The sequence below is a fragment of the Ambystoma mexicanum genome, chromosome 2p, assembly GCF_040938575.1.
Source record: "Ambystoma mexicanum isolate Mex_15411 chromosome 2p, UKY_AmexF1_1, whole genome shotgun sequence".
Lineage (NCBI taxonomy): Eukaryota > Metazoa > Chordata > Amphibia > Caudata > Ambystomatidae > Ambystoma > Ambystoma mexicanum.
In genome coordinates this window covers 1,042,745,014-1,042,771,309 of record NC_090923.1, presented here as the reverse complement: position 1 = coordinate 1,042,771,309, position 26,296 = coordinate 1,042,745,014, and the positions used below count along the sequence as shown (strand labels likewise).

The window sequence follows — 26,296 nt, the reverse complement described above, 5'->3', positions numbered from 1 at the left end:
GCAGCAGTGTGCAAAATAAAGTGGGTTTGTAGTGACATGCAACGTTTTACAAAATAGCATTTGAAATGTGTTGTCCTCCGTTGCTATGGGTCGAGTGCATTTCTCTTAGGTTGAATAGGTAAACTAAGTTACCTGACCTGTGGGTCTAGCTGGAGTTTAAAGAATTTGCAAGGCCTGACTCCTCTCACTAATGTCTTATTTCAGCGATACGCAAAACTGCTGGATTGTTTCCCATTTATGTCTTGGGTACAAATAAAGTCTGTTGACATTAACAATATTAGTATGAAATTGCTAATCAAATGGGTCTACTTGCTAATCAAAAACACTTTAATTAGCGAACTCTGCTAATCAATTTTTGAAAACTAATTTATGCCTTGCATCTGTGTCTACAGGGGGTACACGTGTACCTGTACCTCGACGATTGGCTCATCTGATAGCATCTGGGCCAAGTCAAGGGAAGTAGCCGTCAAACACAGACAGCTGTCCGGCTGCTGACGTATCTGGGGTTCTCCATCAATTATCCAAAGTCCTGCTTGCTACCATCGCAGAACGCACTGTTCCTGGAGTCCAGGATCAACACTGTCTCCTGCCTGACGGCGTTCCTTGGAGGAAAGGATAGCAGCCCTGTTTGGCAAGGTGCAACGGCCTTTGGCACTGAAGACCGCCGCGGTACAGACAATCAAGTCGCTGCTCGGCATGATGTTGTGCATCTAACTGATCTGGCTCTGTAGTTTGCTGATGCAACCCGTTCAGGAGTGCCTGGCCGCTCGCTGGATCCAAGCGTCCGGAAGCTTCACAAACAAGATTACCCTCGACTAGGAGTACCGTCGAGCGATAAGGTGGTGGGGCTTATGCTCCAACATCGCCCGGGGCACAGGATTTTTGAGCCCTGATTTCCAACCTCCCCACGCCCCATACCAGGAGACATTCACCACGGACGCTTCCCTGGAGTGCTGGGGAGCCCACAACGGTCGTCTCCACGTCAGAGGCCAGTGGCTGCCAAAGGAGAGCGATCTCCACATCAATATCCTGGAGCTGCAGGCAGTATTCTGGGCCCTCAAGTTGTTCCTTGCATCCCGCAAGGGCAAAGTGGTGAGAGTCTTAATGGAGAACACCACCACAATGTTCTACATCGGGAAGCAGGGGGACAACAGATCCCCAGTGCGCTCCAGAGAGGCGCAGTATTTTTGGCACTGGGCTGTGTTAGGCAGAATCCTATGAAGTGCCCTTAGGGACCACTGCACAGAGTTAAGACTACAAGTGGTAATACAAGTTCACCTTTGGTACAAGCCTGTACTACACAGAGAGAGTGGTAGCAGTGACTGAGTAGCCAGACTTATCTCAAGAGCAAATGAGCAGTAGTAGAGCTTACACAAAGAACTACAATTACTGTGACTCAAGGAAACACTGACTCAAGGTTTCTGGTTAAAAAATAGAAGTACATTTATTTTTAACCCATCTGTTCACAAAACACTTCACTTCTAGAAAAATAAAACCACACTTCAAATACACTACACAAAACCAATTCCCCTTGTGCAGAACAATTCAAGGTAAGTACCTTAGGATTTGACAGACAGGTGTTATGAAAGAAAAGACGTTACCGGGAATACATATCCAATCACTTTTTGAAAGTAATGACAGTTCGGTATTACTAAAGATACACGTACCCGCGGGAAGAAATGTAACCATAGTCACATACTTAGCCCATGGATTAACACAAGAGAGTTGGGGATAAAAATCATAGGCAATACTTTTGTCAAGGCAGAGAGAATCAGAGGGCACCTTCGAACAGGAAAATAAAAAGTCTATAGGCCTGCACCAGTGTCAAGTGGAACAGGGTCCCTGTTGCAGAGGATCACACAGTTACAACAGTTCAAGATTCAAGGTTGCCAGGAGTACTTAGATATTGTCAGAAGAGGAGGTAAACGTTATAAGAGGGAAGGAAGAAAAGGATAAGCCTTTGGTGAGGAGGTAGGGTTCACCCCAATTCCTCGAAGTCGGACACAGTACCTTATTCGTTGCAGAACGCTGGTGCCACGGCAGTTGTTCCTGGTAGTTTCCTGCAGACTCACGGTTCCTGGAGCTTCAGTCGTGGGGACAAGGACGTCTGGAGTGATCTGCACTACCCAGGGAGGAGGCCAGCACCAGCGACGGTGAGTAAAAGGTGCACTCCTTTGAAACAGGAGAGGCTCTTCAGATGGCTATCCGGACCACTACAGCAGTGTGCAGTGATTTCGACCACGAAGACTCCGGACTGTATCTTCTCTGGTCGTTGAAGGGTAGATAGCTCAGGACTGCAGCAGGGCTTCACCGGGACTCGGGTTGCAGCAGCTGTCTTCTTCTCAGCTTCTCTTTGGTTCCTTGCAGTTCCAGTGGCGGCTTTGACTTCCAGCCCAAGAGTCCTGCCTTTTATGTGAAAATCCCCCATTCACACAGACTGGCTGTCAATCACTCAGCAGGGGGGTTGTCCGGCAACCACCTCAGCCAATCATCACAAAGTGCGACTTGGGTCTCCAAGGAGACCCTGTGCAGGGGGTGGCTACACCCCTCCTTCACATTCAGCCCACCTAGACACCCAGGCGCCAAAGGAGGGCTTCTTCCTAGAAGCCCGCCAAAAGACGGTGAACAAAGAAGGCAAACCTGGTTTGCCGCGCAAAGTAAGAAACATGCGACTAAACCCGACCGGAGCCGAAATCAAAAGTATTTGGGCAAGCGGGTTTAAGTTCGAGGCTACCACAATAGCCTGGAACAGTACCACGTTTATACAGTATAATTGCGGTAGAAAAGTTAGGGTAGATGGCACTGCCACCAGCCAAGTCTAAATATTAAAAGAGCAAAACAAAGCTCAGAGAGGCACAGACAAAAAGGGGTAGGAATTAACCCTTTCCAATACTCCATGTAAGATGGGGTGTACTGGGTCTGTAGTTTTAAAGGGACTATATAAAGTTAATGGCAACTTTAAATGTTTCTGGGGGACAGTAGTCGGCCCCAGAAAAATGGAATTCAGTGGGAAGTCTAAAAGACAACCGTGTCACTGCACTGAAGGTGCTGTGTAACGCCCACAAAATGTGGGGCTCATGGAGTGGTGGCCAAGATCAAACAAACAGTAGAAATACACATGGCAAAAGACATGTAAGAGTGGGGAAAAAAGGCTCACACTCTTAACAGGTGGAAAAAATCAACCCCATAAACCCAGCAAAGCTGCTGAGGGACTCACTAGGTGAGGGAAATTAGCCAAAAATTAGATTTTTCCCTAACAGGCTGTCACCTAAGAGATGTTCCTCATACCCTTTCACCTGGAGGGAGCCGAACACCATCGCCGACTCCCTCAGCAGGGAGCTGCGCTCCTGCCACAAATGGGAACTTGGACAGGATCAGGTGGACCACCTCTTCCTCAAGTGGGGCAGACCCCAGATCGACCCGTTTGCGGCGGTGATGAATTCCAAATGCCAGAAATTTACCATCAGTTTCCACCAGCCAAGCAGCATGGGGGGGATGTGTTTTCCTTAGCTTGGGAAGGCCTGTTCCTGTACGCGTTCCTGCTCCTCCTGCGAGTCATCAATCAACTCAAACAGTGCAGATGTAGGATGAATCTTGTTGCCCCGTCATGGAAGAGGGGGGGGGGGGGATTTGGTACCCAGACCTTCTCAGCCTGTTGGCGTCGCCCCCAGTGAAGCTGCCGGTGGTCACGGATCTGCTCACCAGAGAAGGAGGCGCCATTCTGCATCACGACCTAGGGTCGCTGAACCTGAAGGCTTGCCTCCTGCAGCCTTAAAAGTTTGGAGGGTATGAGTTTCCAGCGGACTGCAGGGAGGTCCTTGCAAGGGCCAGAGCGTCATCGACTCTAGTGCTACGGGCACAAGTGGAAGCGTTTCGCTACATGGTGCCGGGCGCAGAAGATCAATCCTCTGAGGATTACTGCCCCGCAGGTTCTTTTGTACTTGTTGAACCTGGCCGAGGCGGGGGCTGACGCACGCCTCTATTAAGGTGCATCTGCAGGCGATCTCCAGCTTTACCAGGCCTCCAGGACGGTGGTCTTTGGTCCCACCGGCTCGGCAAGGAGTTCCTCAAAGACTGTTTTTATCGTTCACCCTAGGGAAGGCGCATGCCCCGGTGTGAGAACTCGGCGTGGTGCTGACGAGGCTAATGGGGGGAGAGGGGGCCTTCGAGCCTATGCATCAGGCCCCTCTGAAGTTCCTCTCATGGATAACTGCTTTCCAAGTGACCATCACCTCTGCCAGGAGGGTTGAGGAGATCCAGGCCCTGTCCTGCAAACAGCCTTTTCGAATGGATTGTGTCCTCCAATGTATTCCACCTCTTTGACATGTAATGTCCACATCTGTGCTGCTTTGGAAAATTTTCGGCAGAGGGCGTCCTGCGTCGGGTCAATGTCCCTCGAAGGCCTCTGTCAAGGGTGACGTCATCGGATGTTATAAGTAGCACGCACGGCGCCCGTAGCCTCAGTTCTGTTTTTTCCGCAAACGTGTTTGCTTCGAGAACTCGGCACGCCTCGTGTTATTTACTTGAAAAAGGTCTTATTCTTCTACCCCAGGTCAGGCTGTAAAAAATGCAGGGACTGTAAGTTAAAGATGTCCATCACGAACCTGCACCGTATCTGTTAGTGGTGTCTGGGCGAGAGCCACGACACAGACGACTGCTCGAAGTGCCAGTCGTTGACTGCCAAGGCCTTGCGGGATCATAAGGGGAAGTTGCAGGTAGGTCGGGTATCCAAACCCCGTAAATCCACAAAGACTACTGGTCTTTCCACCGACGATTCGAGGGGTGACTCTGTTGGAGGGAGTCCAGGGGATCTCGGTCCCCGAGTGGTTCTCGCAACTCCTCGTCGTCAAAGCACTCCCGGAAACGGCATCCAGTCGCCTTCCCTGTCCTCATCAGATGATGGCTCCACGAGGAAGGTGGCTTTCCCCACTAAATCCTCTACTACGGAGGAGTGGGAGGCATTCAGGGAGAAAATTATGGAGAGTTGTCAATCCCAGGGCACTGTCCCATCCGCGCCTTCGGTTGAAGTTGGCGGGGATCGGTCTTGGTGCGTCGCTTGCGCGCCTTCGGGCCCGTGCGGTCGGCGCGGTAAACATCGCGAACCATCAAGGTCCCATTTGGACAAGGCTTCGGTAGATCGCCCGAGACGTGCCAGGTCTCGGTCTTCGTCCCTGACGAAACCGTCAAAGTCTGGGAAGGTGTCGGCGCCGTGCCCATCGAGTGCGGCTGTCGGGCCTTGCCCTGGGTCAGGCCCTCAGAGCCATGGGTGCCCTTGTTGACACCAAAGCCGTCGGGGCCTGCAGGTCTGAATTGGCCGTTGGAGGACCCTAGAGCTGTGGAACCTCTGCGAAAGGCTCGAAGACTGAGGCCTACTCTTGACTCCAGGTCTGCTCCTGTACCTAGGAAGGAGTTATTCCATTCTCTACAGGATATCTGAGGTTGAGGAGAGGTCTGGTGGAGTTGGAGCCTTTTGATGCTCCTGGTGACACTCCTCAAGCTCCTGACATGGTCTTTTCTGAGGACAGTCAGCTGGAAGATGTGTCAATCTTGACATGCCAGTGGCCTGGACACATCTCCTGAGATGGAGTTTGGTAGGCCAGAGCCTTGGGCTGATGCTGAATCATCCTATGTCGAGGGTTACGGAGTACCTGGGGTGGTCCGGCCCTCCAGTTGCAATCAATCAGGATGACCAGACTGCCATTTTAGATCAGGGTCCGTCCACTGACCCAGTGTTGCCTTTTCACATGGCGTTACAGAAAAGGGTGGCTGCTGCTTGGAACACCCCGGAGTCTCTTCTGGCGGTCAACAAGTTGCTGACTAAGAAATACCACCCATCCAGTCACGACCCCAGCTACCTATCCACACAGCCCACTCATGAGAGTTTGGTGGTTCAGACGGCCACCTCGAGACATGCGGCGTACACTATCATCCCTCCAGATAAGGACGACAAGCGCTTTGATGGATGGGCACGCAACGTATTTTTTTCGGCTGGGAGTATGGCCCTTAAATCGGCCAACTCCACCTGTGCCTTGGCCAAATTTTCGCGCACTCTGTGGAATTGTCTCTCTGGCGCCTAAGCATATTCTTGAGGGAGAAGAAGGGGATGGGTTCCTTGCTAGTGCACGATGGCAAGGATGCCATGTGTGAATCCCTTCAGTCTGGGTTGGACACATCAGATCGGGTCAGCCGGTCCATGGCTGCGAGCACAGTGATACGCAGGTTTGCGTGGTTGCGGAAGTCTGGTTTTGCACCAGGTGTGCAGGCCCGTCTTCTCAACATGCCCTTTGACGGCTCTCATTTGTTCGGCAGCAAGGCTGACGAGAGCCTTGAGAGGTTGCAGGCCTCAAAAGCAGCTGCTAAACCTTTGGGTGCAGCTGTGCGTTAACCTCTGCGTTTTTGTCCTAGGGAACAGCAGTGGAGGGGTTCCTTTTGTTACTGCTTCTCTTTTGGTAGAACGAGCGGAGCGACCAGTCAAAGGGGCCACCGTAAGGGTACTCGCAGTGGACGGGATGAGGTGCCAAGCCGCTCAAGCAGCTGCCTCTTTGCCTTCAGGTGCTGTCGCAGCCGCTCCGAAACAGCTATGAGGCCAGGTCTCATTGTTCGCCGGTAAGGGGCAGACTGTCTTAGCATCTCGAAGAGTGGGGAGCCATTACTTCAGATGCGTGGGTTCTGGAAACGATAGCCCACGGCTACTGCCTACCATTCCTAAATTGGCCTCACAACAATCCACCAGGGAAACTCTTTGAAGATTTCAGATCCACTCCTTGTGCAGAAAAATATTAACCCTGCTGGAGAAAGGCGCTATAGAACTAGTGACTGTGGCGGAGAGGAACAAGGGTTGGTATTCCACATATTTTTTTATTCCCAAGAAAGACGGAGGCCTGAAACCCATCTTGGACTTGTGTTGCTTGAACAAGTTACTCAGGAAGGACAAGTTCAAGATGGGCACTCTTTCTCAGGTCCTTCGGGCCCTTCGACTTCAGGTTTGGTTGGTGTCATTGGACAGGATGCTTATTTTAATGTGGCAATCCATCCAAAGCACAGTAAATACCTAAGGTTCGCCGTTGGCAGCTGGCACTTTCAGTTTTAGGTCCTGCCGTTCGGGTTGACCTCCGTCCTGAGGGTCTTCAAGCTCATGGTGGTGGGGTGGCAGCATATCTCAGGAGAGGGGGGTGGTTCATGTCTACCCCTACCTGGACGACTGGCTGATCCGTGCTCGTTCTCCTGAACAGGCCTTGGATCATCTCAGCCTCACCTGCCACTCCTTCTTCTTTTTTTTTTTTTTTTTTTTTCTCTAAACAATTTTATTACAATCAAACACATATGCCATGTACTGCAGAAGTTTGGTTGACGTTTCAAAATGTTCACATTCTTCAGTGTCTACTGCTGCTCCCCCCCAGCCCCCTCCCCGAGGCTACTTCGCTTTGCCTTTCGCGTCATCTTCTTCCTCAGGGGATTCTCTTTCTATGTCCCCAACAGAGTCCTGGTCACTCGCGCAGTCCTGGGCGGACCCATTCAGTGTGGCCACTAAATGTCTCCAGGCTGTCAGGGTTCCTGCCTCTTAATCTCCCCTTCTGTTACCCGCTTCTTGCCATACTGCTGTTTCAGCTTCAGTCCATTTCTGGAGGTCATTCCACCAGACTTCTATTCTGGGCCTGTTACATGCCTTCCATCCCATGGCTATTCTAGGTTTAGCAAGTGTGTATGCCAGGTCCTTTAATTTGCTTATGTTTTAATTTACACGGCCTAGGGAATTCCCCTACCAAGCATGCCCATACTGATCCAACATCCATCTTGATCCCTTTTTCTTCGAGCTGGCGGGCTATTTCTTCCCAGAATTTCCCATTTTCGGGGGAATGCCCAAAACCTATGCATCATCCCCACGTTTGCCACCTGGCATTTGGGACATGTTTGTCTTCCTGCGTTTTTAAACTTAGCTATCCTCTGGGGTGTTATATATACCCTGTGGGTTACGTATAGCTGTATCTGTTGTAGCCTGATGTTTCTAGATACTTTCTTATGATACCATTGGGCACGTTCCCACATCCCATCCGTCATGGGTATCCCAGCGTCTTCCTCCCAGTCAGCTCTCAGTTGTTCAACTTCCTTCCCCACTCTGGACATCAAGGGCTCATATAGCCTGGATATCTCGTGCCCTCCTTCCGCTATATCATACATGGTTTTTATAGCAGTGTCAGGTTGTTCTTCTAGTGTTACTTCTGACCATGTATCCCTGATCCGCTGTACTATTCTGTTATACGTTATGTATTGCCCTTCATGTAACCCTGTTTCCTCCACCAACATCCCAAATGCTTTAATCCCTTCTTGCCATATGTCTCTCATTGTTGTAATTCCCAGTGCTTCCTAATTGCCTTCAGTAGTTGCTCATCCCTCTCATCAGTGCGACCAACGGTACTTGCGGGGAACACGGGCTGGGTTCTCCATGGCCTGGCAAGCTTTGTGCCATACTTGCCATCCCAGTAACATCTCTCACCTGCCACTCCCTTCACAAGCTGGGCTTCTCCCTCAATTTCAAGAAGTCGCACATGACGTCTTCCCAACAGCTCCAGTACATCGGGGCTGTGTTGGACACATCCTTGGGGAAGTGCTCGCCACCCTAGGTGAGGGCTCATCACATTGTCCAGATGGTCAACAAGTTTCAACATGCCCAGAGTCTCCCACCTTTCGAATTCTTAAGGTTGCTCGGCCTCATGGCATCCTGCATTTTTCTGGTGCCAGAGGCCAGACTGCGGATGAGATCGCTTCAAAGGGCTCTCAGGACGCAGTGGTCCCAATTCTCTGGCAAAATGTTGGATCCCCTTCCGATTCTGCTCACGGTCTCACAGGATCTTCTGTGGTGGATCAGCGAAGAGAATCTGATGAATGGAGAGCCGTTTTGGCAACCATGGCCAGAGGTGACGATAGTGACGGATGCTTCCCTCACAGGATGGGTAGCTCATGCCAACGAGCTGACCACCAGCTTCGTTGGTCTTTGTTGGAGTCCAGATTTCACATAAATCTTTTGGAGCTGAGGGCCATCCGGCTAGCCCTGAAGGCTTTTCTGCCATTTGTACGTGGGAAGAGTCTCCTGATCATGATGGACAACACAGTGGCCGTGCATTACCTCAACAAAAAGGGGGGGGGTGTCGGGTCGCTCCTGCTGTGCGGAGGCGATGCAGCTCTGGTTCTGGGCAATATGACAAGGAATCTTGCTCGGAATTTCATCTGGCCGGAGAGGAGAATGCGGCGGCGGAAACTCTGAGTAGGCAGAGTGTGGTCTCCCACGAGTGGGAGTTGGCTCAGGAAGTCCTTAAGGAGATCTTCGCCCTTTGAGGAACCCTTCAAATGGATCTGTTTGCGACGGGTGCCAACCGGAAGCGCGAGACATATTGCTCAAGGGAATTTCCTCTGAGAGGAGCTTTAGTGGACTTGTTTGACATGGATTGGTTTTTCCCACTGCTGTACATGATTCCCCCTGTCCCCATCATTCCTCAGGAGGTTGCGGAGGTTCTGCTCCCGCATGATCCTAATTTCTCCAGATTGGGTCTCGCTCTTTCGCTCTCTCGATCCAGAGGTTAAGACTCTCAACCTTCACGCATGGTTGCTGAAAGGTTGAGATATAAGGATTGGGACCTCCCGGATGACGTGATGGAGGTGTTGCTTTTGGCCAGGTGTCCCAAACAGACCTTGTCCATGTGAATTATCCTCACCATTGCTGAATGTTAGATTGGCTGGCAAGGACCCTCCTGAGGGTTTACTAGCTCACTCCCCCAGTGGCGTGGCTACATCCAAAGCCCTGAAACAGGGAGTTCCAGTTAAAAACATTTGATGCTGCAATGTGGTCTTCCATCCACACCTTTGTCAAACATTACTCCCTGGATACTTACATGGTCAAGAAATGGCCTTTGGTAAAGCAGTGCTCTATTCTGCCATCTGATTGGGTATATCCAAATTCTTCTCACTCCTTCACTCACTGATACTGCTTTGGGAGTCTGTCAAAGATGTGGAATACATTGGAGGACACAATCCATTCGAAGAACAAGTTACTTACCAACTGGTAACATTCTTTGGACTGGATGTTACTACTCCAACGTATTCCACATCGCCCTCCCAGCCTGCCCCTCTGAAGAATTTCTTATGCTATTGCAGCTTGTGTTCCCACAAGACTATGTGCAGTCAAGGAGGCTTGGTGTGCGGTTATGGCACACGTTGTGAGGGAAAAAAACATGAACTGAGGCTACGGGCGCCGTGCGTCCTCCTTAAAACATCTGATGTCACCCTCGATGGAGGCCTTCGAGGGACATCGACTCGACACAGGACGCCCTCTGCTGAAAAATTTCCAAAGCAGCCCAGCTGTGGACATTACATGTCAAAGATGTGGAATACGTTTGAGGAACAGCCATTTGAAAGAACGTTACCAGTTGTGAAGTAACTTGTTCATCTGACTTTTCATGACACACGGGTGGTGCTACGGGCACACCCCTCCTTCAAGTTTCTGTTGGAGTTGCACCTCAACGAGTCTTTGGTGTTACCTGTGTTCTTTCCGAATCCTTTGTTGCCGGCTGAAAGGACTTTGCAGTTGGTGGATGTGGCTTGTGCTCTGAAGTTCTATGTGGGTTGCACAAAGTTTCCGCAAGACGTCTCAACTATTTGCGAACTTTGGTCCTGTGAACCATGGAAAGGCCTTGTTCAAGGCTTCCATCTCCAGGTGGCCCTCTGGCTGTAACACCACACTAACACCACACTAACACCACACTAACACCACACTAACACCACACGTTTTAATTTACGATACGACTTTATGCTGGAGTTGTTTCTGTCCAAGCATTCTCGTGTGTCCAGTAGAAAAACTGATGGGGTGGCGGAAGGTTGCAAAGGAATTTGCCCAAGAACAGAATTTTGGTAAAGCATGGAAAGGGGAATTCAAATCGTTATTTTTTTCCCCCACCAAAATCACAGGGGTTGCAATAACCTCACACAACTCGGATGAACTAGTGCCATAGAATAATTCCTGACCACGACAATGTGCCAAGATACCCTTTCTAAATTCTTTTTATTGAAGCCCCGAAGCTGCAGCATCTTGATTTATTTTCATTTGTTGACAGCACCCAGACCCAGAGGTATCCTGGTGCTGGTACTTGTTGGTGTACAAAAAAGCATAAGAGGTACATGGGAAAGGGAGGTGCCTTGGACATATTTGTTGAGCAGTAGGGTTTTGAGACGTTTTCTAAAAGTGAAGTATCGGGGTTCATCTTGGATGCTGGGTGGTCGGCGTTCCACAGTGGGTGCTGTGATGGAAAGCTGGCTCCTCTGGCTCTTTCTTGTGAATGTAGGTATGGCAGAAGGCCAGGGCAACAGAGGAGCAATAGGCAGGTTGTTTGTTTACTTTGAAATCTACTTCTTGAGGAAGGCGGGTTCGGCGTTGTGGTTGCAACGGTGGGTTATTGATAGGATTTTGAACTCGATGCAGGCTTTGACAGGAAGCCAGTTGGCCTCCTGCCTGGCTTGTGAGATGTGATCCGTTCTCTTCATGCCCCAGGCTGCCCAAAGGGCATTGTTTTAAATCAGTTGAAGTTTGGTTAAGTCTTTCGAGGAGTTGCCTGAGGGGATGACATTGCAGTAATCCAATTTGCTGCCAATAATGTTAATAAACGATGATGAATAATCATGGGCAGAAAGGGCCAGCTTTTAAACTTTTTAAAAGCTAAAGACATACTGGCATTCTTTAATGGCACTGTCAGATGGTTTAATCCCTGGGGTTAAAAAGCAGTGCAGTTGTTGCACATAATCTTATTGCTGGATACACCAAAACTATGCTCATAAATATGCTCATGACAGTCTGGTTCCAAAATCTATTATTTGGGTGCTAGACCACACCTCTCCTCACCAGATACATTAGTGTAATATTGGGTTGTCTACTAGTGCCCTATTTGTTTCCAAGACCTCTGTGAGGAGTCAGAAATGGGAGATCAGTCTGTGTCAAGTCAAATGTATAAACTGCCCTTGTTTCCAAAACCTACTAATCTGACCCTCACACTAGAAATGTTCAACTAAGGTTGCGAGGAAGTATCTTAAACTTATACTTTGAAAAATGTGTTCATAATCGAACCAAATAAATCCAATAGAAGTAACTTTCTCTGACGAGTACTCCTTGGATCCAGGGGGTAGTTCCCATCCCCTGACACCTGATTTTCATAATTGCATTCTGGGTTGCCTAATGCCATCTACCTACTTTTTCCTGCACTTTTACTTGTTATGCACATATTGTACCTCTCCCCTCTTCACTTCACCCCCCTTTTTACATGTTGCAGCACTTGCACATTTTAAATTCTCACAACCTAGTCAGAATGCTGTTTGTCCTCCCTGCTACCCCTTCTTCACCTCCCTCGTTCCCTTGCTCTCACTTGCATGTTCCAAAGGTTTCAAGATCTTTTAAGAATGTTTTTGTTTTGTACCGTTTTCCCCTTTTCCCCCCTCTTTGTCTTGACGCACCTCAAAACACTATTTTTGCTGTATAGTGCGCATTACAAATAACCAATACATAAATACTTCAGTTTCAATATCTTCAGGATTACCTGGTATACTCTCCTGCCAGGAATTCCCTTTTTGGGTAATATAGATCCCTGTTCTGCCAGGTATCTCTCTCCGCAAATCTTCCCTTGCCTGATGTATTCTTTAAACCAGTATTTCTTCACTGATTGTGTCTCTTAACACTACAGTTGTATCGCTGTACTGTGTTTCTATTTGTTTGAGGTAACTTTAATCACGTTGATATCCCATATATGGGGACTTGTTCAAGTTCTGCTTTTGCACTTCATTTGTTGGGTATTCAAATATTCTTATGTTTTGCTGGCTTACATGCCTGTCGGTACGCCCCAGGGTCCCCTACGGCTCTGGGTGGACTCACCAGTGTTTTGTAGCATCCCCGACCCGCGGCATGTCTGTGAAGTTTCCCCTCTGGAACAGCCTCCATTACTTTGCAGACCTTCCTCGGACTCTCCCTGCAACTTGCAGCTCACCCGACAGCTTCTCTGCTAACTGTAGCTCTGTTTCTGCTGCTGGTGTTTTGTTTGTCTTCCAGTGATTCCCTGCATGGTCTATCCTGGTCTCGCGCCACACCGGTAAGCAATTCAAATGACTGTGTGCTGCTTTCTGGACTTCTCTGCCTTCTCGCTCTCCTCTGGTGGGGTCTTCTCGTGTACCGCTTCCTTCTCTAGCTGCAGTTAGAGTGCGGACAGCATATTTAAATGTCCTGTGCACTCCAAATCTTCTAAAACAGCTAGTCCGCTCATTCACTCCTCTTTCTTTGTCACAGTATATGGGAGTTGGAGTTCACATAATGTCTAAAGTTTCTACAGTGATTTTGTTCAGAAAATTCACTTAAGAAAACATAGAAACAGGAGATGTTAGGTTTGTGTTATATATGTGTGAGGCATGAATGGTATCTCGATTAGATTTCTTGTTGCTTGTTGTTTGTCATGTTGCAGTGCTATTATGCCTCAGGGCTTTTTGTCTACAGCGCTTTAGAAATGCATTAAATAAGTGATTTTCAGTGGGGGTGTTTTCTGAGTTTATAAGGAGAGGGAATTGTATGATGACCAGTCATCAAGAACTTCCAATTTATGAGGTTTTCCTTTCTAGTAAGGCAAGAATACTGCGCCTCTCCTGATGGTCACCACCTCTCCCAGACAGCCGTTTCCTCCTCTGTGATCCTCCCTCATAATACCACCTATAGGGTCAGGATCAGGTAGCGGCTGCCGTTACCTGGCCACATAGGAGATCTTTGTTGGGGAATCGCTGATGACTCCACAGGATTCATCACAACTCACAAGTGTGACTGATAATAGAAGAATGAGAGAAAGGGATTTGAGTAAGATCAATTAATTGTGGTCTAATGAAAGAGCTGGAATTCAGAGGGTGATCTTCAGGTCAGAAAGGTGCAACTTCGATTCTAAAAACCCCTTGCATTTTGTTTAATAAACTGGGACATTGTAATTGTGTTCAGTTTGTTGGCACTCTTCCATTTTGGCAGACACGGAAACTGAACCACGTGGAGGTGAAGTCCTGTGCCCAAGATCACATATTTGTGGTCAAGTGCTAGCTGATCTCATACTGTGCCTCCAAAAGGTGGAAATAGTTTAGCGTACCACGGTTTGTGGAGAATTTATTTGGAATTAGCTTTTGCAGGGCTAGTAAGGGGTGACATTGGTTTTTGGTACACATATTTCTTTCCAGTTAGATAACTTGTGTACATTTGGTGGGACGGTTGGTTTTAAGGGAAAGCTGAATCGTATCTTTCCATAGAGGCAGCAAAGGAAGGTTAGGAAATGATTTTCAATTAACTTTTCTCCTCGAGGCCTACGTTCAGAGAGGTAAGCTGATTATGGGGAATGTCAAACAACTTCTATTGATTTCAGTCATGGAGCGATCCTACAAATTGACCATTGTGCAGAGTTCCTATGCTGGCATAAAGCGTAAAATGATGTGCTTTACAGGAGTGTCTTAAACACCAAGACAACAATCTTTACAGTTCTATTGTACGGTTCTATTTAGTTTCATTTGTTGTAATTCGTTACGATGCAGTTACTACGTTTTATTAATGTGTACTAATGTGCAGGGGGGGGGAGAAAGGGAGAGTCCCCCGGCCCACCACCTACCATTTCCACCATTTACCCCCAAATATACCTCTATCAATTACTGACTTTAGTTGCACGTTGCATTCGACCTGGGTTCCTGGCCTTCCCTGGTCATTGTTGGGTCCAGGACAGCACTATCTTCTGAATTGAATATTGATCTCTCTGCTAGCTGTCGGGATGATTGCTGGACTAGTGTTTTGGTTGCTGACTTTTCCGCTCTTGATTTAGGCTCCTGGATTGCTGACCTAAACACTTGTTCTTGATCAGGACTGCGTTTCTCCTGGACACCTTGTATTGTTGTTTCGGCTCGGTACTCTACTGACATTAAGACTTGCTTTGCTGTTATCTTACCAGACTTCTCTCGTTTCCTCCCACAGTTTGTCAAGTGCGGATATGCCGGATCCAACTTCCCAGAGCATATTTTTCCAGCCCTGGTGGGACGTCCCATTATCCGCTCCTCCACCAAAGTGGGCAACATCGAAATCAAGGTAAGATTTGGGAGAAGGTGAGGCGGTAGATCGGGTTTGTTTGGGCTTCAGCCATTTGGCAGGAAGTGAAAAGCCAGCGCAGGTTTCAGCTTCTGTTAAGTATAAGGAGAAGTTGGTCTGTTAGCTCTTGAAAGAAAGAGGAAGTGTGTTTTTGTTATTTATTTTTTAATGTTTTTTGTTCTGCCGTATGCAGGGACCCATAAAAACAGAAACCACTGCATGTTAAAGGTACGAGGTTCCCGATCAGTGACATGTTTTTTGCCTGTGTGGTTTCGGGAATAATCCAGGTTCCACTGGTGTGTTAGCCTAGTACCCTTAGAATGCATAACGCACTCTGTGTATGCAGCCTGTAAAATATGAGGTGAGTGATGAGGGCAAGGAGTAAAATTCCATTAAGTTCAGGTGCCAAGTGAAATGTAACCTGGAGACACACCATGGAAGTAGAATACCAGAGAAGTGCAGAATGAGTGAGATGGTTTACGGGAAATGGGTGGGAATTGAACAAGCTTTTGATTTTGCCTTTGTCCTTTAGTGCAGCTGTGGTCTATCGAGATGAGAATAACAGGTGCTGCAGGTCAACGGCAGGGTGCGTTGGGGTAGAATTGGGTGTGGGCCCTAGTACTAGAATGGCTTAGAACAAAGCCAGGCAAGATTTAGGAACACTGGCAGACCAAATTGATGATCCTAGTACAGGACTGGCAGGGGGGTGCTGAAGATTGGGATTGAGGTGCATTGACAGAGCAGACTCTGGTGGTCTCCAGGCTCCTTACCAGGATGGAGACGTGTGTAGGGGTTTCACAGATTCATTTTCAAGGGACTGGGGGATGTACAGGGCAACATTGAAGTGCTCTGGCAGAGCTGTTTATGGCTCCTGGTACTGAAAGGGTAGGCTGTGGAAGAGTTCATGATTGAGGTGTAAAGGCAGTGCTATATGTGGGTTTTAATGATGGATTAAAAGGGGATTCTGCAAGACAGGATTCAGTTGTATGCTCAGGATTGTTTAATCGCAGGTCTAGAATATCGGCTGTCGATGGACCTTTGTGATGGCTGGGTTCTTTTTTACCAATCGGTAGGATCTGATGGTGGGAGATGAGGCCAGTGAGCTGCGCTCCATGCTAGAGGTGAACTATCCTATGGAGAATGGCATTGTCCGCAACTGGGACGACATGAAGCATTTGTGGGACTACACCTTTGGGCAACAGAAACTGAATGTGGAACCTCAGAACTGCAAAATCCTGCTGACTGAGCCGCCCATGAACCCCATCAAGAACCGTGAGAAGATCATTGAAGTGAGTACTGTGTAGAATTGGAAGTGCGGTTGGCTTTTCCTTCCATGCTACATTGCTGTATATCGCCCCCTGATCTCCCAGAGTGCTGTCTTTTTCATATTTCCGTCTCAGGCAGGAAAAGCAAACACTTAGTGGAATAGCCTTGGAGAGCCATTGTGAAAGTGGGCACTTCATTTAGTACATCTTTGTATGACTTGCCTGTAATCTTACTTACTCCTAGTGCTGCTCTCCCTTGTCACAGTACTTACTTGCAAAGTACCAACCGCCATATCATGAACACCCGTTCTTTCTTCTGTAAGCCTGTGCCTACTCCCAGGTGCGTAACACCACCCGCTTCTCAGCATGCTTCAGTTAATTATCACTCTGTGGCTTATTCTATCCTTGCCGGGTGGGCAAGGCAGGTTGTAAGTACTGTGTTGAGGAAGAGTAGGGCTATGAGTAATGAAAATTACCAGTAAATGCGACTAGCATTACCGCCAAGTCTCAGTACTTATTTGTGAGGCATAACTCCTCCATTGATGGATGGGCCCAAGTAAAACGTATTCAGATCACCATATACTGTGTGCACCCACCATCACAAGATCACAAGTGTATTGCTCATCTGACATGGCTAGTGAGCATCTCCCTGCAAACCTGCACTTAACATTGCAGTCCCGAAGGGGACCTGCCCCTTGCCTGGCCACATTTTAAGGATAATGTTCTTTTTTTGGATCTGCACACCTGGCTGCCACTGGCATATGTCCTGGATAGCCATGCCTCCTGTAGTCCCCTACCTGGGTGGTCGCCATTGCACTTGTTGATGAACCGTGCCACGTGGAGGGGGACGGAGACCCTGCCTCTCTGTAAACCATAGAGATGGTTTAAATGGCCCACCTACTGATAGTAGGCACTATTGCCTGTGCATGTCCAAAGCTTAACACTGTCTGATGTCCTCATATGCTCTACATGCAAAGGCTCCATACTACTTCCTCAGGAGAGGTATGATTTGGAAAAGATGAGGGTAGAACAATCTCTTGAGAAAGCCACCTTTAGCACGAGTGCAGGATTACAATAGAGAAACGCCTCTCCCTGAACCCAGAGGGAGTGCCCTATAAAACCTTCAGTACCAGGGGAAGGCCCGATGGGCGTACTTAAGATATTGTGACCTGTCTGGCTAAGGGAAAAACTCTTCAGGCGCTGGTTTTCAAGCTTTACATTTTTCTGGTCTTTATCTCAAAACGCGACTTTTTTGACAACCATGGTCAACCACCCCTCCCCCTTTAAAAAAACAGTTTTAAAAAATGTTTTATGGGGGAGTTCCACCCCTTACTACACCTAATGTGCATATATGTATATTTTTTAGGATGTTGAAGCTGCTTAGAATTGCATGCTTTGCATAGGCTGACATCTAATGGTAGGTGTGTAGTATTGCATCACTTATTTTCGAAGTTTGAAAAGGGACTTCGATTGGGCGCGTTTCTAGTACTATCCCTAGTGTGACGTGTATTGTACCCATGGTCCTTCAAGCATCGAGGTCCTTCAGATTGTTTTTTTTCCCCGCCATACTGGTCGGTCACTTTATGCAGAGCTACTTGACTATAATCCTAACTTTCTTTATTGTTCTGCCTTTGGTGGATGCTTCTTCAATGAACATCTCAAAGGAAACCATCGCCAGCAGAAAATATCTGCAAATGTATTGACTACTGGTTGCGGCCTACACCAGGCTTGGGCTTTGTAGAGTGTGGGTTTTCAATATTCTTACATTTTTTTTAGAGAATACATTTGCCCACTTTCTTTTACACTAGCTGCCTTTTTAATAATCATTTACCAGCATGGAAAGGACTCCCTTTAAATTTTCTAGTTCAAAGACACCCATCGGGTCTGTAACCACTGTCTTCCCCCGTGATCACACTGAACAGCATTGTGCAGGCTCCTTCTCCCTAAAACGCTCAAGGATCGACGCGCGAGCGGTAGGCGGCCTTTGCTGTGCAGGCCGAATCCATGTCCCCCACTGGCGCTGATGCTTCGGAAGACTAACAGGGCAGTGGCGGCTCTTTTTCGGAAGCCGATGACGTAATAGATTAGTTGGTAGACTCCCATGTGTCATGCCTCCCTAGCCCCACAAGGCAAGCCAAATGCTCTACTTCTGAGAAATCTTCTGGCAACAGGGACACTTGCTCGCAAACACAAGGTGGTACGCATCATAAGCACACAACCCCAAGCATATCTTCGACATTCGAAACCTACTTCGAAATCTTCAGAAGCCGCTTTTTCTGAGCCTGCTGCACTTCCGTGCTCATGTCCAGCGCATGGCTCCAAAACAACAAAAACTCATAAAATCGCGACGGTTCCAATTTCTGTGCCACTGAAACAGTCATTGAAACGACACTTTCATTCCAAACAAAAGGGGGAAAAACACTAGCGCAACTCCCTACACATGTTGGGGCTACTGGGTCCCCTAAAACAGTCTGTTACTGCACCAGTCACGTCTCCTGGGTATACTAAGGCTACTGAAACAATGTCTCAGTCCCTAAATCACAAGAAAAAAGCTGTGGACCCAGAAGAAATGGTACATGGACTAATGATAGATTTGCACAAGCCAAGGACAACGTTTCTGAATTTGTCACATTCTTTTAAAAGAGGGTACCCCCCTTACAAAATCACCTAGACTCCAGTTACCTTCTAGTCATTCAGTTATTGATATCCCAGATCAACCATCCAATATATTTCATGGTGACCATTATTATGACCAGCAGCAACAAGACCAATTACAACAAGACCAGGGGATGATGGTCACGGTACATGGCCAGCAGCTCCCACTCATGAGGATGCAGATGAGCCAGATATAATTTTTGGGGATGATCCTATAGATCAGCCCGGCAACCCATCTCCTATAGATGAGCAGCTTCTTTTTAAAGACTTGCTTAAAAAGGCAGCTGAACATTTCCAAAAACCACTCAAGAGTCGGTACCAGACTATTATTTTGTGGATCGGCAAATCTATCCCTTTGTTAAATTCCTTACTCCATGCCTTACATGTGCGGTTAACCCTCGGGTAGAAAAAATATTCAAACCTGCACCCTCAGGCTCTCTTTATGTCTGGGGTCACATTGAACCTGATTCTTTAGTGGTTACAACTACTATAGAACTGCAGGTGTCCCTTTATCAAACGCAGAAGCACCTAGAGATAAAGAATGTAAAAAGATTTATGCATTAGGAGCAAGAGTTACCACATCTGCTTACTCCACATGCATTGCTAATAATACCACTAGTTTAGCTAGTTATGACGCACACTGGGGGGGGGGGGTTCCTTCAAGACAATTTAGACAATGTCCTTCATCCAACAAAAACTCAATTACAAAAGATTGATGAGGAAGGCAGGTTACACACTATTTTAAAGCACATTCTTGATTCTGCAGAAACAGTAGGCAGAATTCTTGCACAGGGAACTTTATTAACACTGTGTTCGTGGCTTCGTAATTCTGGTTTTAAACCAGACACTCAGGACACCGTCGTTAATATGCCGGTAGAAGAATCTGTCCTGTTTGGTTAAGCTGTAGACAATGCTTTCGAAACCTCTAAGAAATAAACAATAATAATTGTTGGGACTTGAGTCCCGTGGGCCCACATAACCTGGCGCTAATACCTATATTTACTTTCTTGCTGGCTACATTTATTGGCTTGTCTGCGACAAGTGCTGCCCAGCACTGTGAGGCCTGCCTTGAAACACAAAAGATCCTGAAGCCTGCTATGGTACAAGTGTTAAATAGAGACGAGGAGAAGTCTTTGACAAGCCTTGAGCATTTGTGAATGGGCCTTCGCCCATCTTGCAGGGAACACCGGCTGCATTTGCTGATGTATGCCCCATGCCATGCATTCTATTTTCTTTTATGCAGCAATGTCTCTTGGGTTGCTGTGTCTGCTCTCTCTCTCTGCACCCCTGCCACCTTGGCACAGCTCCTTTCTTGTACCTTCTGCTTATTTAGCACATAAGCCGTTGACTTCAAGCTTCCTTGCTCAGCAGGTTGGGCTACCATTTTACACTGCTCTAGCTGAAACATTGCTTATGTGCCTTCTGCTCACTCTCACCTGGATGTTTTTTGCTGTTATGGCAGGTTTTTATTTGCCAAAGCAATGCCCAGTCCATGAGGGCTGTAACAGAGTGACCCACCCAGAAAGACCCTCATGTTAACTCTGCATGACTGGTGCAGCGCTCATGGAATGGCATTAACACCATATTCGCACCACAGCAAGGTGGGGTCCCAGTCCATTGGGAAGTTCAGATTGCGGGCTTTAACCCATGGTAAATCCCCCGTTCCAAGCCTCCTCAAAAGCGGGTGGCTGCCTTCTTCCCTATCGGAGTGCAGGTAAGTGAGCCCCCTTCGTTCTACCCCACACGTCCACCTCCCTCCCAGCTTAGCTGCTGCTTCCACATCCCTTGATGGCACCGAGAACACTGTTCCGGTGCTTCCCCGCCACGGTAAATGGCTGCCATGGAAGGGAGAAGGAACTTCTTGTAGTTCTCTTGTCCATGACGGCCATCTTTTGTATTTTTTTTTTTTAAGTTGAGAAACGGAAATCATGCAGTTTCTAAAGCATTACATCTTGGAAACAGCGATGCTAATGGCAATAAAACCCTCCGCTCAACTCTGTAACTCTGCGCCGGGGCATTACCTGAGCCACTAATGCCCCTGCCCTTCATGTTCTATTGCTTAAACATAACATTAAAATGTTGGTGAACAATTGTTAACAAGGAGTCAGCAAAGAGGGCCTTAACCATGGTTGCAAAGCTTGATGGCACTGGGTCTGATTTGAGGCAAATGTTCACCTAAATCAGCAGATTCCATCCCAGCAAGTGCTTTGCTTACTAATGATGGTGAAAATGATTTCAATATTTACCCCATCATCTACTAAACCATTGGCTCTGCTGGTCCCAGAGCTTGTGAAACCCATCATGGACACTTTCCTCACTCTGAGAACTGTCGCCTATAAATCACAATGAGCTAAACATCAAACCCCTGAGCTAGGCTCCCTTTTATTTGCATCAGAAGTGTGGAAGCTTCAACCTGTTTGGCCTCTTTGCCTAAGTGAAGCAGGAAGGCGGAATAGTTGGGTAGGAATATCTACAACACCGCGTCTACCATGCTTTCTAGGAAGGTACAATTGGGCCCTATGAAAGTCTGACACTGTATACAAATCTTCTGGCTACCAAGAAGGAAATCCTTCTGGGGGTCATCAAAAAGGTTGGCTTGTATGATTAAATGTTCGGCATTGTGAAGGATGTGTATGATTGATTGCCGTAACAATTACTGCTGTGTCCTTGCCCAGTAGGAGGGAGACATTGAATATAAATGTACAGCAGAAGATTGCGTGTCTATCCTTCTCTGCAGTCTCCTCTTTGGTTTGCATACTGATGATTAAGTATCTTGGATAATGACTGAGGCTGAAAAGATTGAGGTGAAACGCCTTGAACAAAGGCCAAAATCGAGGATAATTTCATCGGAACTGCTGGTTTCAGGGACAAAGGGCTCCTAAGAGAAATTACTCAGACTCCAACAGGAAAATAACATCTATTCTCGCTGTTTTCCAGTATATATATAAAAAAAAAACTCATCAGCTGAGGCCAATTCTAGACCTTTTCCCTACATCCGATTTTTCTCAAACTTGGACCAAAACTGTGGATGCATTCCATAGACCTCTTGGATGTTTACAAGCTCTGATTGTAAGAAAGCTCAAAACATTCGATTTGTTTGTGGTTCAAGGTCACCACTACCAGTGCATAGTGTTTCTTGTTGGCAACCAGTCTTTCTTCCGTGCTCAAGGGGTACGCTAGATACTGAAAGCATCCTGCGTGAAGAAGGGAAGTGAGGACAACAGCAATGCATTGTAGAAATGACAAATGCTCCTGCCTCCAGAAAACCGTGCTGTAACAGGAGCCTTACCATGAAAAGGTAGTGAGGACCTTCAACTGTTACTGCTACAGAAAGAACGCTAAACAATGTGGAGAACCAGTTGGAAACAGTCCTATGCAAGCTCAGAGGGGGTAGCGTGCAGATCTGCAAACGCCTTCAAAGGATTGTGGAGTAGCAGCACCGTATCGGGAGGAAGAGGGTACCAAAGATGAATGGCTTTCGGTGAAAAAGTATGGCAAGAGGTGATGGGCAGGTATCGTTTAAAGATAATTGTTATCCAATGAAATGCCGCATGTGGTGGAAACTGAGTCGACAACCCTCAACCGAGCAGAATAAAACTGATCCATAATGAAATGTGTTGGGGAAACTACATCCAAGGTTCTACAGTGAACTGGGAACTTGTGTTTAAGAGAAACATTGACATTGGAGCAATTGGTTGCAAATTTTGCCAGCCATTGTAAAACCATTATCCTTCTGACTTGGTTGGTAAAATGAATGATACAATCACATAGGTTTAGGTTTTAACCAAAGAGTACACCTGAGCTGTGAGAGTAGCTGAGCAAGCCAAGTGACTTTCATGAGATTGAATAGTTAATACTCTGACACCAAAGACTGAACCAGACCTACAGACCTTTGTTTCTTTAGTAAAGTTGGTCTCGCTGCATTACTTAGTACATTTTCATTGTAACAGTGTCTTTCACTTCCCATTCAATTTTAAATGTGTTCTTAGTGTATTCACAAAGTGCCTGGCTTTGGTGGCAGTCAACATCAGGCAGTCAGGATATTGGTCTAGCCTAATCTGGACGATTGGCTGAAAGTCCTCTGGGTATCCAAGGACCTCCAGTTAATTCCTTGTTTGCTGAGCCTTCTGGGCCTACAAGTCAGCCTGGCTAAATCCATGGCAATTCTAGTGCAAAATCCTCACTTTCTGGAAGCTATCTGAGGCTTTGAAAATTTAAACGTTTTATACAGAAGTGCCTCCTACTGAAGAAACGTCCACACGGTTGGCAAGGCAGATATCATTACTTCTGGGATCAATGGCTTGCTGTATCTTCCTAGTGTCTCATGCTTGATTAAAGGCTTCTCCAAGAGTGCCTCGAGGATCAGTGGTCACAGCTAGACTCCCTTTTAAAGAAAGCAACATACTCCACAAGTTGGTGTTTCCAAAAAGACCAGCGACTGAGGAGTTCCCTTTCAGATCTGCTACAATAAACGCTGGCCAGAGCACCTTTGCATTTATTGATTGATGGATGGTTGGGGAGGTCAAATGGATTGTCGTAAGCTTCGGTGGAACTAGGCTAGCAAGGAGAAATCTTACTTTATGTTCTTGTTCGTCTAACGCTGTCCATCTGGAACTAATGGCTTTGCTGCCTTCAATAGCAGGAGCCTCCCTCCTGTCAGACAGACGCGACCACCATGTATGTATTTGCCAGGCAAGTCAAGGTATAGGAACTTCCCTAGGGGCGATTCAACAATTTTGAAGTGACGGCTGGCAGTGAACCTGTGACAGCATTTTTCTAAAAATGTTGATGGCTGGAAGGTTTTGAATTGATCATAATCCTGGCATTGCTCTGGCAAACTCGCCAGACAGTTGTTTCAACCTGCCATGCCATTACAGAAGGAACGATCATATGCAAAACAGTCTTGGTCCCACCCCAATGGGGGCAGTCAGCCCAAATTGCTAGTTCACATGCCTTCTGCGTGTGACCATAAGCAACACAAGACATGGGTCAGTTTTGTGGGGCAGCATCAGCAAAGTATAGCTTGGGTCTCTTGGGACCCACATTTGAACATCACATTTTTCGTGAGTTGGAGCAACTTCCCATCCTGTTGTGTAAGGGGGCCGAGGCACGGGGGGATGGCTGTCTGGCTCACTACCTCATGTGGCTCGCAGTGGGTGGTTTGAGCAGAATCCCCTAGTTTGTGAGTCAGTCTCCCACATACTCAAGCACACAGAGAGACCGGAGCAAGGCACAAACGGGGAGCTTTCAGCATTCAAACCAGAACTGATGAACACCTTATACAGGGTGAGACTATTACAGCCCCCTGTTTCTCACCCCGCTTTGGGGTGTTTTCACTTTGCCCACTTCTTGGGGTTGTCGCTGGCTCACCCCCTCTCTGGTTGATTTCTTATCCAGCTTGGGAATACTTTCGCTTTCACCCCTTCTTGCGGTTATCTGTCTCAACCCTCTCTCGGGATTTGCTTCACCCATGCCCCCACCGCTTGACTGCTCCAAGCAACCGGGTATATCGGGGAGTCAGCGGGTTGGTCTGGTAGTCTGCTGGTGGTTTTTTATTATTTCTTTATTCAACAGCAAACGTATATACATAAATATATGCAATTCATAACTTTTTACAAAAGCATTCATCAATTATCAAATTGTCTACCAATAGTCCATTAAATAACAAACATCTCATTAGATGTATAACAATGAAAAAATGCAAGATTCAATAAGTATCCAGAAAATTCCTCAATTCTCTCAAATGTTCAGTTTTTTGTCTCCTGAATATCACCCTCTCAACATTCGACAATGAATGCATTTCGGAAATCCAATCTGATGACAACGGAATTGTTTGACTTCACACCGGCAGTAACAATTGTTTAGCTACCAATGCCCCCCTGAACAAGAACTTTTTTTGTGACTGTGTGAGATCATCCAACAAAGGGTTCCCTCCTAAAATCATTGTTTTAAAATCCAATGCAAGATCAAACCCTAACACACAGACACATTCCACATATATCCGACCAAAATCCGCAAACCCTAGAACAGTGCCACATCATGTGCTTCAAAGTACTGACTTCACATAAACACTTCCAACAATCATCCGACTCAGACATTCCACGCCTCATCATCCTTTCCGGACTCCAGTAAATCTTGATCTGTCTAGGTCTTTCACCCAAATTCTTTGAACACAGTCTCGCATTACTACACATCTCCATCCATTCTGTCTCTGTGATATCACACCCCAGCCTACGACTCCATTCTTCTCTTAAATGCACATTTTCTTTATATTTGTAAACCATATGTTTATATATCCTACTAGCAAGTCCACTTTCACCAGGCTTTCTCGTCGTAGTCAAGTCAACAATTCCAAATTCAGATCCTCTTCCCATTTCACCATCCCAATACTTCCTTTCAAGCATTTGTAATCACACTCTGAAATTAGCAATATGCCACTTCTCAAACATCTCTGTCCTCGTTAGCCATTTCCCATTCTGCCATACATTCCCAATCCAGCACACTCCAGCTAAAAAAAACCATTACACCCAGAACATCTTTCCTTTCTCCTTAATAGCTGAATCCAGCCAAATCGATGCTTGCGGCGAGCGTAAAGCATCAGCACCTACAAATTCATCCAATTGTTTCCAGAATTTCCTCAAAAATTCAGTTACAGGATTCCTCTGATTCACCTTACTAGTCGTAGTCAGGACTGCTCTTGGTAATAGAGGGCCCACCAATCCCATTTCGTAACAAACTGACATGAATAGGCCCTTTTGATATGCACGAAAATTTGGTAAACCTAAACCCCCCCCTTCTCCAAAGGAAGCTGAAGTTTCCACAACTGCAACCTCAGTAGTTTTTTATCCCATATGAATGACTTACCAAAAAGTCAAGTTCCTTCCATATTGAGGATTTAAAATCAAATGGTAGCATGCCAAGCACGTAATTAATTTTAGGTGCGGCAGTCCTCTTCAAGGCATTGGCTTTACCCCACAACGAAAGCTGCAATAAAGACCATCTCTCCAGAATAGCTTTAAACTCTCTGCACACCTCGCCCTTGTTTTCTTCAAACATGTTCTCTACTAATGGGGTGAGCCAAATTCTAAGATAATTCATTCTCCTCTCACACCACTGGAATCCCAGATTTGAAATAAACAATCTATCACAAGTAGGCGTCAACGGCATCACCTCTGACTTTGAGCAATTGATTTTATACCCTGCCACCTTATAGAATTTATCCAACAACCTCATTAAGCCAGGCAATGATTCC

General features: G+C 47.0%; 1 protein-coding gene across 1 annotated transcript in view; it reads left to right on the top strand.

Moving 5' to 3' along the window:
* The window catches only part of LOC138567074 (actin-related protein 2-like), a 193,600-nt gene that overhangs the window by 65,058 nt on the left and 102,246 nt on the right, over positions 1 to 26,296 (top strand). Inside the window, exons 2-3 of the mRNA XM_069644926.1 lie at positions 15,014 to 15,124; positions 16,198 to 16,413. Coding sequence (XP_069501027.1) covers positions 15,014 to 15,124; positions 16,198 to 16,413 — 327 coding nt within the window. The remainder of the gene's footprint in view (positions 1 to 15,013; positions 15,125 to 16,197; positions 16,414 to 26,296) is intronic.